The sequence below is a fragment of the Protopterus annectens genome, chromosome 10.part0 (genome assembly GCF_019279795.1).
Source record: "Protopterus annectens isolate FY-2018-M chromosome 10.part0, PAN1.0, whole genome shotgun sequence".
NCBI classification, from domain to species: domain Eukaryota; kingdom Metazoa; phylum Chordata; order Ceratodontiformes; family Protopteridae; genus Protopterus; species Protopterus annectens.
Genome location: NC_056744.1, coordinates 427824741 through 427844895, shown reverse-complemented (window position 1 = coordinate 427844895; position 20155 = coordinate 427824741). Strand labels below are relative to the sequence as shown.

The following is a 20155-nucleotide window of genomic DNA, read 5'->3' as shown; positions in this document are numbered from 1 at the left end:
GTGGAAAAGGAAAAAACACTAACAGTTAATTTAGATTATCAATTTGGGTTAGCAAAGAAAGGAAGTCTAAATGATGTCAAAACTAAGCTGGCACAAAATGTCACCAAGTGTGCAATGTGGAGTGCCGAAGAAGAAATAAAAATAAGCTGGAAGGTAAATGAAGCATCTGACACAGGTCATAGGATGTACACGGAGGTATATGAAAAAAGTTGAGGGAGATGAAAGGAGGACACAGTGGAAGCCAATGTAGCCCCAAATGCAGAGATAAAGAACAGATTACAGTAGATTTCATCACATCTGCAGGACACCAGGAGATGATTTTGGTAAAGCAGATGTGAAAGATACTGGAACAAGGCAAGAAGAGAGAAAAGACAACCAGATAATATGTACAGAAGGTGTGAGAAAAAGCCTGCAAATAGTTGGGCAGACTTGTCGAAGTAGAAAATGGTTCTGAATTAAGGAGTGGTTGTGAATGGTGACATGACACCATAGAAAATGGGAAGAAGGGGGAGGCTGATATCCCAGCACCGACAGATGTCCCAAAAATGAAGAAAATGACCTGCTTCTCAAATGGTCTACTTCTCCACAGTACTATATCTTGTAGTTTTGATCACATGAAAACTGACTTTTTTTTTGGTAATGGTAAAAGTTTATTTCATATGCGTTGTCCTGTCATTGCATGTACTCTTCGTAAAATTAATTACTATGGAGAAATGAAGGCAATTTTCATCCCTATTGATTATGTCTAGGTACAGTGTATAATCACCATTTTATTCCAATAGCAATAAAAAATGAAATTTAAATCAGAAATCAATAACCAAATACAGATGAAGAGGAAAGGTAGCTTTAAATGAAACATTACTAAAGGTACACATTTAAATGTGTAGATCAATAATCTAATTTTTATTTATTATTAGCTATTTTATCACCACAACTCTGTTCACCACATTGAAATTTAAATTACATATCAGCGAAGTTTCATTTAACTTGTGAGTAAAAACAAAAATCAATATTACTGCAAGTCTTATGAGTAGGTCATCAAAAGAAAACAGAGATGGAGTCAATTAGTGATTCAGTCTTGAACATAACAGTATGACTCTTGATAAGAAAAAAAAAATAAAAATCTACATGAGAAAATAATTATTATAAAAGTATTTTGTATTAAAAATAGTCTTAGTTTTGCAAATATTTAGAATATGACTGACCCCCCTTTTAAATTCTGTTATCAAATGTGGGTACTTGTGCAGAACTGAAAAGCAGTAAGCTTGGTACATCTTTACATTCAACTCAAGCAGACTTGTTATTTTCTGCTTAGCACCAATAGACAGTCAAGTTTCTGAGATACCATCTTACCTCGGTTACATAAATATGTGGACAGACCACTTACGTGGCAAAATATGTAGACAGGTTCCTCAAAGAAACCTTTTGGCACCCTAAACTTTCTAGGCACCATCATTAGTTCCCTCAGCAATTGGATACTGGAAACTTCTCTCTCCAAGATGTCCTCCTAAAGATGTCCCATCGAGTCACAGGTACCACTGAACATCTGCCTCATCGTCTTCCGTTTCTCTACAGAGGCCTTGGTAAAACTCAGACTGGATGAATCGTGGGTATGCATTATTCAGCATTAGGCTATACACTCGCCTTTGTGCTGCATCAAAGCAGGATGGGATTGATGAATGCAGGTTGTTTGCGATCATCTCTTTTGTCAGAAAATCTATATTAATCTGAAAAAATAAAATCTTCGCTTAATGCTTTATTCAGTTGTGGCATCACACACAAGACATTTAAAATAGCATTCACATTTGTTTGGTAGATCTAAATATGCAGAATGTTACTTCATTAATGTAGGACTAGGTCATTGATATTCCATCTTAGACACAATAGGTTCATAGGTAGGTACTAGGCTATTGACCCTAGAGCCTATATAAGCCTAGTCAAAATGTACCCTGGCTTTCACCACCCAAGAAAATTATTTTCCTGTGCCCCTGTTGAGCAGAGCCACAGAAGTGATCCCTATGGCGAATTTCTCATCTCCCATCCAATCAAGATTTTTCTTGAAGGGTGCTAATGAGGAACTTTGTTTGATATAGATAGGTAGTTTGTTCCAGAGTATGGGAAATCTCTGGGACAGGAATCTATCCCTCCAGCATGTCCTGTTTATTGTGGTGACAAGGTTTAGGTCTCTAGAGCATGTAGTTCAGACGGATTGGGATTCCAGCATGTCTAACAGCTCTGGGTTTGACATAGCTTTGTATGTTAGGCAGAGATCGCCTCCAAGTAGGCGATATGCAACGGAGTAAAGCTGGAGTTTGAGATGGTCTGCGTAGGGCATCTGTTTGAGGTCATTAATCTTCTTTGTGAGGCATTTCTGCAGCCTTTACAGTTGTACAGGTCTTGTGAGGTACATACAAAAGGGGCATTATACTCTACTTGTCACTCATTAGACCCATTATAGAGGGGAACAATGACCTCTTTTTTCGTGGATGAGAAACCTTTTGTGATGAGGTGTGCCACGTAGAAGGATTTTCTGACTACTGTGGTGATGTGATTATCAAAAGGAGAGACTACTGTTCACCTGTGTCCCAAGGTCTCATCACAATTTCAGTGTTAAGTAGACTATCGCTTATGTGGTAAGTTCATGGGTACAGAGTTTTTACCAAAAGGGATGACAATGCACTTTTTGGCATTGAGCTTGAGTCCATGGCTTTGACACCAGACATCTGTCTCAGTGAGGCCCTTTTGTAGGATGTCCACATTGTTAGGAGTTTAGATTGTGGCTCCTAGTTTGCAGTCCTCTACAAACTTCATTAGCCAAAGACCATCTGACAAACAGGAAAGGACCCAGGACTGAACCCTGTGGTACTCCACTTGTCACTGGTCAGTTGGATTAAGAGTCTGCTACTTTCACAGTGTGGAGTCCACCAGTGAGCCAGTTGGCAACCCATCTTGTGACATAGGGATTTATACCTAGTTTAGTGAGTTTATCTATAATTCCAGAGTGAGGGATGGTGTTGAAAGCATTTGCGAGATCCTGATAGGCTGTATGAACCATGAACCACCTCATCTATGGCTTTGGTGACCTGCCTTTTACAAACCCAAACTGGGTGGGGTCCAGAGTTTGGAGATTACCAGTGTCATAGTTTATAAGGATGCATTCCATAGCCTTGCAGACCAGGCTCTTCAGGCTAATGGGGTGGTAGTTCCCAGGGTCTGTGGTGGCTCCCCCTTTGTGGAGTGGGATAACCATCACCGTGTGCCATTCTGTGGGCACAAAGCCTGAGGTGAAGCTATGATATCAAGATGGTAGGTGGGGTGCCAGTTCATTCTGTAGTTCATGTGGAAAGCAGCCTGGGATGTTGTCAGGTCGTATGGATGCTGGGTTCTTGGCTTTGGAGAGTTCTGTGCAGCCATGATTACAGGAACTTTGCATTCTTCCGGTGCAGAGATGGGCCCTTTAGGGGGTGAGATGGGGGTAAAGTTAGCACTGAACTTATCTGTCAGGATGTTGGCAATATCAGTAGGTTCTGTATATTTAGTGCCATTGTGCTGCAACTCAGAGCAGATCTGAGTGTTGCCATTGAGATTCTTGACATAGCTACAGAATGCTTTGTGGTCATCTTTAGAATCAGTGGCAATTTTGTTTTTGTAACTAGCATTGGAGGATTTTATGAGGGATCTCATCTTCTTACTGAGGCTGACCACGGAGTTCCTCCAATCATGGGATTTTACTCTTTTCTGCAACAGTTTCTTCTTTCTGTTGTAGTTTGTTTATGGCAGGGGACCACCAGATTGGCTTCCTTGTTTTGGAGGACTGCATCTTAGTTCTGTTAGGGATTGCATGATCCATGCAGTCGTGCAAGTGCTTATGAAGTGCGTTTGTGTAGGATTCAGCAGTCATACCTCTATTGTTCGTCAGCATGGGTGTCGTAAACTTTGCCACTTCAAGAAGCATGAAGGTGGCTTTGGAGAAAATTTTTACGGTCGTTTCCCAATAGGGAGTGGGGGCGGGATGTGGATGTCTAGGGTGATAGCTTGTGGTCAGATCTGACCAACGAGGAATTGATCTCTGGTGTGGAACACCGGTTGCCCATGTTGGTAATGACCAGGTCTAGGATATTGCTGCCCCTGGTGGGTGTGTGGATAAGTTGATCCAAGGCATTGAAATTTATGAATTCCAGAAAACGTTGAGCACAGAGAGTTGGTACATGAGTAGTTTTCCCAGTTAATGGTGGGGTAGCTGAAATCACCCATTATTAGGGTGTTAGGTTGTACTCATTTTTCCGGTGTATCAAGAAATGAGGAGTGGGAATCCTGGGGCATGGCGGGGGATCTGTAGAAAGCTACAATTTGGATTGTCCAGAGTTAGTTGCACTTGGATAATCTCGGATACATTATGCTGACCAACTAGCCTGGAGGTGTGGATATCCTTAATGCATATGGACACACCTCCGCCTTTAGTGTTTCAGTCCAGGTTAGGTGGCCGAAAGGTGTGGTATGAATTATAGCCTGGTAATGCAGGGGTGCTTTCTGGAGCCTTGAACCAGGTCTATCACTGCACAGATATTGATGTTCTCCATTTTAAGGAGTGCCTCGAGTGAGTGCATTTTGACGTTTAGACTTCTAGCATTGAGTAGCTTTACCCTCAGATTTTGCTTGCTTGTACTTGTTGCAGTCGTAAATTTGTCATTTGAACCTTGCCTAAAAATGGCACTATAGGGGTGGCAAGAGCCTTAGCCAGTATCCGGAATCCCAAGGGTGACAGGTGCAGGCCATCTCTGGCAAAGCATCATGGTTTGTCGATAATGTCATACCAGGCAGACAGATGCTGGATCCCCTTAGAATGACACCAGAAGCTTAGCCAATTGTTGAAGTCAATCATTTTGTCCTTGTACTGTGGTATCATTCTGGGTGATGGCAGGATGCTACTCAGGGCTAGGATCATACCTTTCTGGGCTACAAGATCGGACAGCTCCTCCACGTCTCTTTTTCATGTAGTCCAAGGAGGTACGTCTCAGATCATTCACACAAACATGGGCAATGACAGAGTGATATCTGTACTTGTTGTGGAGTGACCTGTGTGCATGCATTATATGGCAGATCCTGGCACCCGACAGGCAGCTGACAGTAACTTTCTCCTCATTTAGCTTGGTAAGTGGAACATCAGTGTGCCCGACTATAGAGTCGCCTATGACTAGTGTGTTTTGTACGTGGCTATGCCTTATGGGCTGTGTTCGAGTGACACACTGAGTTTGTGGGCTGTCTCATTTGGGTTGTGTTGGGGGGGGGGTTGCTTGAATTTCTGCTTTGGAGGTCCCTGTTGCTTGGGTAGATTTTTATTGAGAGCCTCCGCGAATGTAGGTGTGTATTTTGGTGGTGTAGGTTTTGAGGGAATATGTGATGAGTGTGGTGTGGTAGAAGTGTTTGCCTTCTCCTCTTGACTGTCTAGTCCAGTCTTGGGTGAAGAGAGCTCTGCTTCCAGTTTGGCTATACAAGTGCATCTCTCACAGGTTGTAGTGCTAGGTGGTAGGAGGAGAGGGTTGTCTGTGTACACGAGGCAATTGCTGCATTGCCCCAAAATGTCCAGATTCATCAGGTAGACAGGGTAAAACACCGGGAGCAGACCCTTAGACATGCCTGGATAGGTGCTTATTTATTAAGTATTAAAAACTGTTTTCCTCTAGACAAGTGAGGAAAGTTGAGTGCTGTAGTAATGTGTAGCTTATTTAGTGCTTGCAATGAGTTCTGAACAAGTGTTGAGCTCAAAGAAATAGATCTGAGTGCTGAAACTAAAAAAACTGGCTAGTTCTAAGAAACAAAATTAAGCTAGAAGGCTTCCCTCCAACACAGAAAGGCTTGGGGGCTTACAAAGGCTTAGAAACAGTCCTGGATACAGCAAATCTGTATCTGTACTAGACTACTTACAGGAAAGGTTTTATTTTTTTTGGTAAAGTGGAAAGGTGAAATGAGGAGTAGAAGCTAAGTGGGTTGGCCTTCTCAAATGTTCTCCCTAGATTAGGTAGAATGAGATAATGACACTAGAATGAAGTAATGACACTAGACTGGGAGTGTCCCAGATCAAATTTACAGTAGAGGCGGGCAACTGCAAAGCCACCAAGTAAAAGAACAAGGTGGGAAACAATATGATACACTCCTTGGCAGGAAAATCAGAACAAAAAACCCAAATAGATGCTTAATAAAATGTAGACAATTTCCAGTTAATACCTCACACACAGTGAAACTAGCTAGAAAAGTATGCGGCAGAAAGTGCTATAAATGTTCTTTTGGGCTTTTCCCGATTAGGGGTTGCCACAGCGGAACTCCGGTCTGCTAATGATTGGCAGTAGATTTTTTTACGGGTGCTGAGGTGCCAGCTCAATGCCCAACCTTTAACAAAGGCAAGGTAAAATAAGCAAAAACAGGATAGTTAATGTTATATATCAGACATCAGTTTGCTCAGTGCCCTTCCTCAGATTAGCTTAGACCAAGATGGAAGACCATCATAACACATCCAGCCCCAACGCAACACTTTGTTCTTGCTCACTCGCTACAAGTCCAAGTAATATCACGCCATTTTAGACAAAATCCAAGTTATAACCTTGTTGCTATAAAATTAACACTCTGGGGAAGGGCATTTACATTTCTGTGCAACATGTTATTTACAGATTGTATACATCAAATGATATTTAGAATAGCAGAAATGTTTTTAATTTAAAAAATGTAAATGGCTTTGTATGGACCAAGTTATTATGACAGGTTAATTCTGAAAATATGAAAGTAGAGATCTTCTTTCAGCTTGCATTCCTGTATACTTATTTGTCCACAAGGTAATCTTTTTCTGCCCATTTAACAACCATCTCACAATGCGTATAGACACATTAAAAGTATTCATTTTATCTAATGAAAGACTAAAGGTCATTTTTGTTATCGGAGATTATTTTCTTAATTTCTTTTTACCAGGAATACACATCAATAAAAAAACGTGGATGTCTGGGTTTTAAAGTGAATGGATGCCGCAGAGTGAGGAAGGGGCGAATTATGTAATGCACACTGTACAACAAAACCCATAGCGAGTGAGTAAGAACAAAGTGTTGTGGCTATGATGCTGGTCTTCCATCTTGGTCTTTTTGTTCTTATATCATGACACCTATCCCCATGTGGCAGTTTCTTGCAAGAAGACATAGCAGTGGTAGCAAATGCCTATTACAGCATAGTCACTGGGATCATAAATCTGTCAGGCTGAAATTCAAACCATTTAATATGTACTACTGCAATTTATAACTGCATTTTCTACCCCCCTGGGCCATAACTGCACCCACAAGCAGAGCTTTGCAAGCCAGAAAATACGAACCTTTGACAAACTCCAACAGAAGGGAAAAATAGGACCTTAAACCCAAAATATAAAATTCTTCTGTTTAAATGTTCAACTATTTCTTAGATAAGTCACAGCAATAACAAAAAGTGACAGATTGTGGCAGGGGTCAGCCCTGGGTCCAGTATCAACTAATTTTTTTTTCAGATGTACCTGGGAGAATGTTGATACTGGACCCAGATGTACCTGGGAGAACAGATTACAAGTTCTTCATACATTAGCCTAGAACAACAGAATACCAGTGCTGGAGATTATGACATTGATGTGTGACAGGGCTGCAATGGACAGAGGATGCCTACATAGGCTAAAATTGCATGACATGGGTGAAGAAAGCTAAAGTGGAAGTCAGGAAAAAAGGGAAAAATAATTTGGTGCATGTAAGACACTGTTGCTAAGTGCTACACGTCAGATATATCAAATAGTCAACTGTTGACGGGTACTTCCATTTCAGGTTTCAGTTCCTCAGAAACAGTCGATACTATTAAACGAGCTAACAATTTCTGAAAGCATTTCCGCCTAGGTTTGGAATATCCCCAAATTAAATGAAATACATTTTTTTCTGTGCAATCACAGAATTTGACATGCATACCTCTCTACATGCATCTGGACCTATGAATTCATTATAAATCTTCCTGGCCTTTGATGATCTCTTTCTGGATGACTTGGTTTGTCTGTAGTCTTCAGAAGCAAGCCAGAAGTCCATATTCTCCTCGGAGAACTCCAACTTCAGAAAAGCTCGAAAAGCAATCCTGGCATCTAGAAAACAATGGGGGGAAATACATACAACTATAAGGGCACTGTATATTTGTCTAAACATGTCCATTTCTTAATCTTTTCACCATAGACCAAATCATGTTTCATATGCTATGAAAAAACATATATTCAGAATACAAATTCAGCAGACTAAGAAACAGGCCAGAGGTATGAGAAAAGCGGGGGACTGAAGTGTAAAAAGCAAATAGGACTTTCTGTTCTGTGAAGGATTGAAGGATGCAGAATATTGAATGGAAACATTCCTGTTGTACACATCCCTGTGTACATGAATACACATGTGGCATGGAGGCCAGCGCTATCTTACCACATATAGTAGAACCTTCCAATGTACATGTATAAACACAAGGTGCAAAGGGCAGTGGTGTATTATCAATCTCCTCATGTACACGTACCATATGGCATGAGCAGCTAATCCTCCATATATACCACCCCACATACACCTGTATGTGGCATGCAAGACGGTGCTGCTTTTTATGCCTCCACATGGACATGTGCTTCCATGTTGTGTTAAAAATAGGGCTTTTCAAATTAGTATCCACTCTGGGTAGTTATATACTACCATTTGGTTGGTTGGTTGATTGTGTCATGAAAGGAGATACTGCCAGCAGAGCTAGCTAGAAAGGAGATACTGCCAGCAGAGCTAGCTAGAATTTTATTGTCATTTGTGAATCTCAACATGATCTATACAAGATGCTAGTGCTACAAATGTATTAGAACTGTATGTCATACAAGAAGGTCTGTACAGACCTGTGCTGAAGAGTGCTTGTTCTTAAAATGTAATTTGCAATGTGCCCTACTGGAATAGAACAGAAGTGTACATGCACTACTGTAACTGTTTTAACAGTGGAAACTGGAATACAGGAGGTTAACTTCAGTCCAGCAAAACTTCAGAAAAATAGCTGAATTTAATGGCAGCAAGGAGACAGTCTTTGCTGAGAAGTTTCTATTGTCTTGAAAGTGTTTTATTGTTTTATGACTTCTAGCAGTTGCCAAAGATCTGAGGAAAAGCCCTTGTCTATGTAGTTTTTACAGGTAGAGGCTAATGCCACCAGCTGCCATCAATGATTGTTTTGGGCCTGGGGACTAGAAGTCAAATGACAAGAAATGATGTCATTCTGCAAGCTAGCCCAGCAGTAATACTGGATATTAATTTGAGAGGTCTCAGAGAGAGACAGCATTCTGTATTTTACCTTGTATCTTTGACCCAACAACTAAATGATCCATTCATCACATCTGCCTTGGTCTGATGAAGTATGTTTCTAGGGAACAGTATAATTCTCTTAGATATAGTCAGGAATATATATAGCAAAGCTTAGTTTAGATATTTTTCTTTATCTGAAACTGTTCTCCAATGTTGTAGTATTTCCTGTGATTTTTGAACTCTGATGTCACTGTAAATATATATTTAGTATTGTCTTTTAGCATTAAATATATTTAAATATTTCATTGTTGCTGATCTTTGTAGAGATATGCAAGTTCTGAGAGTGCTTGCATATTTATTTGGTGACACTGTGTGCCACTCCTAATAGCCTTGTTCTTGGTCAAACTACCATTCATATTAATAGTAACATTTCACAGTAAGATTGGACACCTGTTAAGGCCTTAAAGTAGCAAATAAGGAGCTGGCTGGTGGCAGTGATAACTACCTTATATTTTGAGCAAAAGGGGGTATAGCTAGTAAGCCTGTACCAACCTTTCCCAGGTGTGCATGTGTGTGTGTGTGTGTGTGTGTGTGTGTGTCAGCTACTTGGGTAGGGACACTAAGCGCTGGCTGGACGAAGAGGGTGCTGGAGGTCTTGGCTTGGCCATTCAGCTAAGATCTCCACTCTATAGCTGTGCTAGTGGGGAGTCTTATTTGGGATCTGGAGAAAAAGGGAGAAACCAACCCTGGACTGACTGTGGACTCAGTGTGCTCTTGAGGGAAATTGCACTTGATGCAGAGAGCTGCATCTGGTAAAATACTGTTCATCCTCTCAGTGTACACTCCCACTGTTGCTATTAGTGAGGATTGAGACTCCTTGATTACTGGTCCAGAGGTGGGGCATCACAGGTTGGTTGGTTTAAGAGAGAGAATGCACCAAGTCACATACACAGTCTGGAGACACTTACATTTGTTACCAAGGAGAGCATCAAAAGATTCAGACCACAACCTTGCTTCTGCAGGGGAAGGCCTGGAAGACAAAAGTTATTAAATTCATACTTCACCTTGAAAAGTTACACACTGTATAATGTTCTTTATTTGTAATCAGTCTGAGTAACAGATATTCAAACTTATACTAGAATATATGTGGTGTAATACATTGACTTTCATTTTGTCCAAGTTATTTTTCCTCTTGACATTTATCATTCTTCCTTCTTGTCTGTATCTTTTTGCATGCAATTTATTTTAACATTCCCCACCTCCCGCAATAGATCAGGCCTCTCTCAAACATCCTACTGACCTGTGTGTTCCTCCCAGAAGCAAGAACTAGCCGGTTCATTCATTTCCCTTAGAATTGAGAAATGCACCATTACCTACTTGGAAAGTTAAAGCTGTTTTGGTTATGCATTTATCTCCCTCCCTTGCCATGGTTGGAACTTCTGCAGGTGCTCACTCAATGCTCACAGCATGCACCCTGACATACTAATCCCAATCTAGGATGAATCAGCTGATGGTTGCCACCTGTCCAAATTAATTATTCCAGTCCCTTGTATGTCAAGTGAACTCATTATCTGGCACAAAAAAGTATCCCTCCTTACAAAACCTTTTAGTGTATATTTTAAAGTCATTCTATATCAGATGTTATTTATTGCATCTGTCTACCTTTCATCCAAGTATAAATTAATGCTCACACATTTTCAGTCCAGTAAAGGGGCGGTAGCTTTCAAATGTAAACATATTAAATCCTTAATAAAGCATAAAAAAATTATAACAGGTACAAGCAAACATCCGGTGCTCTTCTGTCACAGCAATGCCTCACAATTTTTGATATTCATTTTACTTTGCATACCTACAGTACTCTGAAATCTTAGTTCATACCTTTCAATCATATTGCTAATAAAAATGCTTGCATAAGCTGCAGCCATTATGATATTTGGATATTTTCACATTTTTTTCATTAAAACAAGCAGAAGCAACACAACTAATTCATACCTCTCAACTGTCCAGATTTTCGCAGAATGCCCAGCCTTTTGCCCCATATTTTGGCCTGTTCCCTCACAAAATGTGTGATTTTCTGACAAGTCACTGAGGATTGAAGTCCCTAAATACTAAATGACAGAGTTTCAGACTTCAATTCCATCAGAAAATACATACATAATAATGCCAAAACATATTATTCTAGCAAATGTCTATGTTTATTGGAGCAATATTTAAAATCTGCCCCCATTTTTGGGGCTTTGTCCAGATTTCTTGCACTAAGAGGTTGAGAGGTATGGGTAACAGATATCAAGCTGCCTCTTTAGCAAGATGCTTTACTATGGTGTCCTACTACCTTAACTCAAAAGTATTATGTTTCTTCTTCTGCAAGACCATCCTCCAATTATGTCAAGACAGTGTCTGCAGTGTGACTGAACACAATGCACACTGCTGAAACGCAGGACAAATATGATCCAAATTGCAAACCAGCAGAAGACAAAGTCTACCCTGAAAATGTACTATACTAGAGCAGTGATGAGGTGTTTAATTTTACCATCCACTGTACCTTAATAGAGGTGTCCTGTCTTTCTTACAGCAGTACATTCGTATGGGATCACCTGGAGACTTAGAATACTGCAACAAGAAATTCATCCGTGTTCTCCAATCATTTGCACTATTAGAAAGATAAAAATGTTTTGTTAAAGACCATGAGCAGCTTTAAGAATGTTAACTCTAAGCAGAGCAGGGACAATTTTGCCCACAGACTACTGCAAATAATGAAAAAGTAAGAGTTAATTTTCTTCCAACTATAGCTCTTAACCTCTCTCTACAGCAAAGCAGGGACATATTCAAATTCACTTAAAGTTAACAGAATAAAGAACTTTATTACTGTACATTTTTTGATGAAATGTCTGCAGCCATCATGACTGAAATTATGTAATAACATTAACCAAACTTTTTTTTTACCCCATCTCCACAACATTTTGAGATATACAGCATGAGTTAGAGGCAACACTAGGAACATCTCTGAAAAATCAGGAACATTTGCATTTGACAGAGGTGAAGGGGTCAGGACTGGCAGAAGAGTGAAAGTCTTTACCTCAGAAATACAAGGTGCACAGTTTAATTCTGACAGCTGATTATTAGCTAGGTTTGTAATAGTCTGCAGACTGATAGCCTAGTATTCACCTATATTTATAATTTGGCAGAAGATTCACTCCGCTCTCATTCACCTACTGGGTGCCCTTGAGCAAGTCACTTAACCAGACAGTGCTCATGTGTCACCACTGAAAGGGACATTGTTCAGGGGGCCTATCTGAACAACAAAATTAGAACAACATTCACCTTGAATAATTTCTCCTGTTCAGGATCATAAGAAGAGGCCTCTGCTGGAAAGGAAAAGGCACAAGGCAGTAAAACAGTCCTAGAACAGATGGAAGTCCATTGGACAAACATCCCCCTCATACTGCCACTACACAATTTTTAGCCATCACTGATTGGTAGCGGTTTGAGCTTTGCGAGGGACATGGAGAGAAGGGAAGCACATACAGACTTACTTCACTTACAAAAAGTGTCTTATTAATAAATAAAACTGCCAGTGAGATTAGGTGATATTACATGCCAAACCACTGTAATACACAAGTAATAACCATCTTTGTAATCTGCTGATCTGGTGATAAAATGCTTAACATTTTGAACCAATACAGAACAAGGACAAACACACACTTGCCATTTACTTATTTTTATAATCACACCTAGTGGTCATTATTTTTTGAGAAAAAAAAACATTTTCCCTTTTAAAGCAACATTAATGACCATTGCTGTGACTTCTTTTGAACCTCATACCTCTCAACTGTTCAGATTGTCGCCTCGTATTTTTGGTTTGCTCCTCTTAAAATGTGTGGTTTTCTGGCAAATCATAGACGAGGGTAAGGTGGTTCACACAGCCTATCTTGACCTCGCCAAGGCTTTCGACACCATCCCCCATTCTGGAACTATAGCTAAACTCACTAAACTAGGTATAAATCCCTATGTCACAAGATGGGTTGCCAACAGGCTCACTGACAGAACCCACACTGTAAAAGTTGCACACTCCAAATCTGACCTCAAACCAATGACAAGTGGAGTACCACAGGGTTCAATCCTGGGACCTCTCCTGTTAGAGGCTAACACAGAAGGTCTTTGGCTAACGAAGTTCGCAGATGACTGCAAACTAGGAGCCATAATTGAAACTCCTAATGATGTGGACATCCTACAAAAGGGCCTCACTGACACAGATGCCTGGTGTCAAAGCCATGGCCTCAAGCTCAATGCCAAAAAGTGCATTGTCATTCCCTTTGGTAAAAACTCTGTACCTATGAACTACTACATAGACAGCAGTCTACTTAACACCGAATGTGTGATAAGAGACCTTGGGACCCAGGTGGACAGTATTGACAGTCACATTGCTACAGTAGTCAGGAAGTCCTTCTACGTGGCACACCTCATCATAAAAGGGTTCAAAAGAGGTCATTCTTCCCCTCTACTCGACACTCATTAGACCCATTAGAGTAAAACGCCCATTTTGGAATGTACCTCACAAGACATCTGCAGCAGCTGGAAAGGCCACAGAACTCAGGTCACTCCACAATAAGTACAAATATGACACTGTCATTGTCCATGTTGGTGTGAATGACCTGAGATGTACCTCCCTGGACTACATGAAGAGAGACATGGATGAGCTCTCCGATCTTGTATCCCAGGCAGGTATGACCCTAACCCCGAGTAGCATCCTGCCATCATCCAAAATGATACCACAGTACAAGGACAAAATGATTAACTTCAACAATTGGCTAAGCTTCTGGTGTCATTCTAAGGGGATCCAGTATTTGTCTGCCTGGGACAACATGATCGACAGTCTTCTGGATACTGGCCAAGACTCGTTTTAGGCAAGGTTCAAATGACAAATTCACCACCTACAAGCAAGCAAAATCTGAGGATAATGCTACTCAATGCTAGAAGTCTAAACCTCAAACTCCTTAAAATGGAGAGCATTGACATCTGTGCAGTGACAGAGACCCGGTTCAAAGCTCCCAATTCATACCACACCTGGCCACCTAACCCAGAAAGAAGCACTAAAGGCGGAGGTGTGTCCATATTCATTAAAGATATCCACACCTCCAGGCTAGTTGCACAGCATAATACATCCGAGATTATCCAAGCGCAACTAACTCTGGGCAAGACCGCAATCCAAATTGTAGCTTGCTACAGACCCCCCACCATGCCCCAGGATTCACACTCCTCATTTCTTGATACACTGGAAAGTATTAGGGTACAACCCAACACCCTAATAATGGACGATTTCAACTACCCCACCATTAACTGGGAAAACTACTCATGTACCAACTCTTTTGCTCAACGTTTTCTAAAATTCATAAATTCCAACGCCTTGGATCAACTTATTCACACCCCCACCAGGGGCAGCAATATCCCAGACCTTGTCATCACCAACATGGGAAACCGGTGTTCCACACCAGAAGTCAATTCCTCGTTGGTCAGATCCGACCACAAGCTAATCAGCCTAGACATCCACATCCCACCCCCAGCCCCAATTAGGGAAACCATCGTAAAAAACTTCTCAAAAGCCAACTTCACACTTCTTAAGACAGAAGTGGCAAACTTCATGATGCCCATGCAGACGGACAATAGAGGTATGACTGCCGAATCCTACACAAATGCACTTTATAAGCACTTACACGAGTGCATGGATCATGCTATCCCTAATAGAACCAAGATGTTATCCTCCAAAAAAAGAAGCCAATCTGGTGGTCCTCTGCCATAAACAAACTCTACAACAGAAGAAAGAAACTGTTGCAAAAGAGTAAAATCCCATGACTGGAGGAACTCCCTGGTCAACCTCAGTAAGAAGTTGGGATCCCTCATAAAATCCACCAAAGCCAGTTACGAAAACAAAATTGCCACGGACTCTAAAGACAACCACAAAGCATTCTATAGCTATGTCAAGAATCTAAATGGGAACACTCAGATCTGCTCTGAGTTACAGCATAATGGCAATAAATATACAGAACCAACTGATATTGCCAACATCCTAGCAGATAGGTTCAGTGCTAACTTTACCACCCTCTCACCCCCTAGAGGGCCCATCTCTATACCGGAAGAATGCAAAGTTCCTATAATCACGACTGCACAGGTAAAAAACACACTCTCCAAAGCAAAGAACACAGCATCCATGAGACCTGACAATATCCCAGGCTGTGTTCTACACCAACTACAGAATGAAATGGCACCCTACCCAAGTACCATGTTCAATCATAGCCTCACCTCAGGCTTTGTACCCACTGAATGGCGCACCGTGACAGTTATCCCACTCCACAAAGGGGGAGCCATGATGGATCCCGGGAACTACCGCCCCATTAGCCTGATGAGCCTGGTCTGCAAGGCCATGGAACATATCATCATGGAACTCATAAACAAAGACATTGGTAATCTCCAAACTCTGGACCCTACTCAGTTTGGATTTGTAAAAGGCAGGTCATGTCTCCTAAACCTGACTGACTTCTTTGAAGCAGTCACCAAAGCCATAGATGATGGTAAAATGGTTCACACAGCTTATCTAGATCTCGCCAAGGCTTTTGACACCATCCCCCACTCTGGAATTATAGATAAGCTCACTAAACTAGGTATAAATCCCTATGTCATAAAATGGGTTGCCAACTGGCTCACGGACAGAACCCACACTGTGAAAGTAGCGGATTCCAAATCCGACATCAGACCAGTGACAAGTGGAGTACCACAGGGTTCAGTCCTGGGTTCTCTACTGTTTGGTACCTACTTCTCTGAAGTGCAGGCCAACACAGAAGGTCTTTGGCTAATAAAGTTTGCAGATGACTGCAAACTAGGAGCCATAATCGAAACTCCTTACGATGTGGACAAACTACAAAAGGGCCTCATCGAGACAGATTCCTGGTGTCAAAGCCATGGCCTGAAGCTCAATGCCAAAAAGTGTATTGTCATCCCCTTTGGTAAAAACTCTGTACCCATGAACTACCACATAGCTGGTAGTCTACTTAATGCCGAAAATGTGATAAGAGACCTTGGGACACAGGTGGACAGTAGTCTCTCCTTTGATAATCACATCGCCACAGTGGTCAGGAAATCCTTCTACGTGGCTGATCTCATCACAAAAGGATTCTCATCCAGAAAAAAAGAGGTCATTGTTTCCCTCTACTCATCACTCATTAGACCCATTATAGATGTACCTCACAAGACATCTACAACAAGTGGAAAGACCACAGAAATACCTCACAAAGAGGATTACTGGCCTCAAACAGATGCCCTATGCAGACCGTCTCAAAAAACTCCAGCTTTACTCCATAGCATTTCGCCTACTCCGAGGTGATTGCTACCAAACATATAAAGCTATGTCAAACCAGGAGCTGTTGAGACATGCTACACCTAAAGAAATCCCAATCCCTCCGAGCTACACGCTCTAGGGGCCTAAACCTTGCAACCACAATAAACAGGACATGCTGGAGGAATAGATTCCTGTCCCAAAGACTTCCCATACTCTGGAACAGGCTACCTATCTATGTCAAGCAAAGTTCTTCATCAGCACTCTTCAAGAAAAATGTTGATGAGTGGATGGGAACTAGGAAATGCAACCCGGGGATCACTTCGGTGTCTCTGGTCAACAGTGGCACAGGAAAATAACTTTCTTGGGTGGCGTAAGCCAGGGAACCTTGTTGGCTAGGCTTACGTGGGCCCTCGGGCCGATATACATTTCGGTTTCAGACTTCATATCCTTAAGAAAGTGCACATATTTCTTGTGCCAAGAGGCTGAGGCGTATGACAACAATCCTAATTATCAATGACAAACCCAGCAAAATAATTCCAAGACTCTGAACATTCTTTAAAACTGCCTGGTTGTTTTTTTTTTTTTTTTAATTTCTTTAAAACATTTTTTGTCTTAAGATATATCCTGTTTGGGGGCTGTTAAGGCTTTGTACAAACGAAACACGGCTGTGCTCAAGCTTCGCTGGAGTGTTGAATTAATTTGTTTGCTTGGCATCCGAGATATCATTCTGTAACTGCAGAGGCACAGGAGTTATTAGCATTGCTACCCTGCCCTCCACCCACCACCATTGCTAATTTTGTTATTGGCTAGTGCGACACTCAAATTTGTAAGGGGGGTTGTCTGCTTGTCCCGTCTCTATTAACAGATTTTGGTTTGCTTCGCCTTGCGCCCCGCGGGAGGTGCGCTTCGCATTGTCAATTCGTAGGGTTACCACCTGTCCCACTTTGAGAGGGACAGTCCCTCTTTGGGCAGTTGTGTCCTGACAAAAAATATTAAAAAGGGCAAATGTCCTGAGATTGTAGGACATAATTATGTCCCATATTTTATGTAATAGTTGCATAAAATAGTTATTTCTGTATATAAAATACTTAAATGTTACAAGAAACATAATAAGCAACTAAACTGCTACAAGAATAAACTTTTATTTAGGAAAAAAAGTTAAGTTATATCCTTTGTACTGGGTATGTGTCGGCCTGTAAAATCTGATGCGTGTCCCGAAAATGTCCCACTTTGGCCATTTGAAAAGGTGGCAACCCTATCAATTCGTGCGTCGAGTAGTGGACTGGCATCTTGTGCAGGAGGACTTCGTCTTCCTTACAGAGAGTCTAGGGCCTCCCGAAAGCCTGGAATAGATTAAACAGGTGCCTAGAGAGGGGGGTTTGTCAACTGTAAACTGTGAGGTTTGAAGGCTTGGATTATAATTTCAAATTACCACTAGTAATGTGTGTATAAAGAGAACGTGCTGACGCACAATGTGATGTGAAATGTGCCATTACAATTAATAAAAAAGTACCAGGATTACACGTTTAGTTTAGATTGCTCGCTGCGTCTTTAACTTGCTCTCGAACAGTCCGTTGGTCTTTAGACCTTTCTTATTATTATCTACTGGCAAAAGTCTGAGCTTGCTGGTCACTCTGGACCCTTTGACAACAGCTCACGATTATCTTACTTAAATATCGGACTAGGACATTGTAAAACAAAACCAGGATCACCACTAACTTTCGTGCTTCACAGGAGCCGTCATTTTGTTTACAGGACAACTGCTCACATATACTACAAGAACATTTGTGTGGCGATAGTTTCCACATCAATTAATTCTGACGCACTTCTACTCAAAAACAGACTGCAGTTCTATGCGTTAACTCAATCATGCGGAGTCCCAAGTCATAGTTTAAAGTTCTCTCCGTTTTGAATCATCAAACGCAGCCATCAACATTTACTTTTAAATTAATGAAACGCTGGAAAAGATGATACAATGTCACAACTCAGTCCTGCATAATGTTGCAAACTTTGCAGCGATCCAGCTTTTGCCGATAGCCTGAAACTTTATTTTCGGATTACATCAACAAATGAAGCTTCAGGCTGTTTACAAACATTCCATCTAAATAAGCTACAGACTTACTGTGTCCGTCTTCTTTTGGTGGATTTATCCACATTATCTTGACACGGGTAGTTGGTTCGGTCTGCGCATACCGTGATGTGCTCCATTGTTATAACAACAGGACCCTGCATTATTGATTCCAATAAAGATTATTCCCCAAAAAAGTCTTCCTTTAGACTCCTGCGTGCGCCTTATTATAAGAGTCTAGCAAGTGGGTATGTGGGTTGAGCTTGCTTTGATTTCTGATTTGTCAGTGAGAAAGTGAGAAGAAAGAAATCCAGCCCCACCTTTTTTTCATCATTGCCTTCATCTTTTTCCTCTCAGCCAGTCTGCTTAACAGACAATTACTTGATTAGTCGCCTTACTGGCTATATGTGTACAAACTTATGCAAATATACTACATTTTTAGTAGACGTAAGTGGTTGTAACAATAGGGTAAGCCATTTATTCGTTCATTTCCAATGCCTACTGTACTGTACTGGGGGTCACAGACGTGTTTGAGTTTATTCTCGGACCTAACAGTCTTGTGCAGGATGCCGGATCATCACAGGACATGCACATACATTTGAACACATTTTCAGCTAGGGGCTAACAAAGTTGAGAGTAGCTAATTAGAATGACCATGCTGGCTATTTCTGATGGCTGATTTGAGTAAAGGTAAGCTGTCTAACAATGCTTTAAACCTAACAATTTTGAGGCATGGCAGCAAAGAGCTAAGGACAAATTAATGTTGGTATGTTCAGAAGATGCAGTCTACAGCCATGCAGTTTTGCTTTATGCCTAATTATCGGTTCATAGGAAGGTACTATGCTATCTGCCTGAAGGCATTTATAAGCCTAGCCGGAATGTGTTGGCTTTCGCTGCCCCCTTAGATTAGTTCCCTGTGCCTCTGTCCAGCAGAGCCATTGAAGTGATCCCTTGGGTAAACGTTCCGTTTCCCATCCACTCGTCAAGGTTTCTCTTGAAGAGGGTTAGCGAGGAGCTCTGCCTAATGTAGACTGGAATCTTATTCCAGAGCATGGGAAGTCTCTGGGACAGGAATCTATCCCTGCAGCACGTCCTATTTATTGTTGTGGTGGAATTTAGATCCCTGGAACATGTGGCTCGAGGGGATATGGTTTTCTTTAGGTGCAGCATGTCCATCAATTCTGGGTTGGACATGGCCTAGTATGTCAGGCAGAGATCACCTCTGAGTAGCGGTATGCAACTGAGTACAGCTGGAGTTTCTTCAGTTGAGCTGCATAGGGCATCTGCTTGAGGCCAGTGATCCTCTTGGTGAGGTACTTCTGTGGTCTTTCTAGTTGTTGCAGGTGTCTTGTAAGGTACATCCCAAATGGGGCACTGTACTCTATGATGGGTCTGATGAGTGATGCGTAGAGGGGCACAATGACCTATTTCGATCTGGATGCAAACCCTTTTGTGATTAGGTGGGCCACA

The 20155-nt window shown here is 41.4% G+C and overlaps 1 protein-coding gene across 1 annotated transcript; it reads right to left on the bottom strand.

Annotated features, from left to right (window-relative positions):
- Window positions 1-880: 880 nt before the first annotated feature.
- On the bottom strand, window positions 881-18969 carry LOC122813170 (regulator of G-protein signaling 2-like). Its single transcript, XM_044085325.1, has 5 exons — window positions 18740-18969; window positions 11830-11937; window positions 10256-10317; window positions 7962-8128; window positions 881-1727 (listed from the first exon to the last, which is right to left on the bottom strand). Exons 1-5 carry the CDS (start codon window positions 18847-18849, stop codon window positions 1527-1529), a joined length of 648 nt encoding a protein of 215 aa, XP_043941260.1. The 5' UTR covers window positions 18850-18969; the 3' UTR covers window positions 881-1526.
- Between the last annotated feature and the right edge of the window lie 1186 nt (window positions 18970-20155).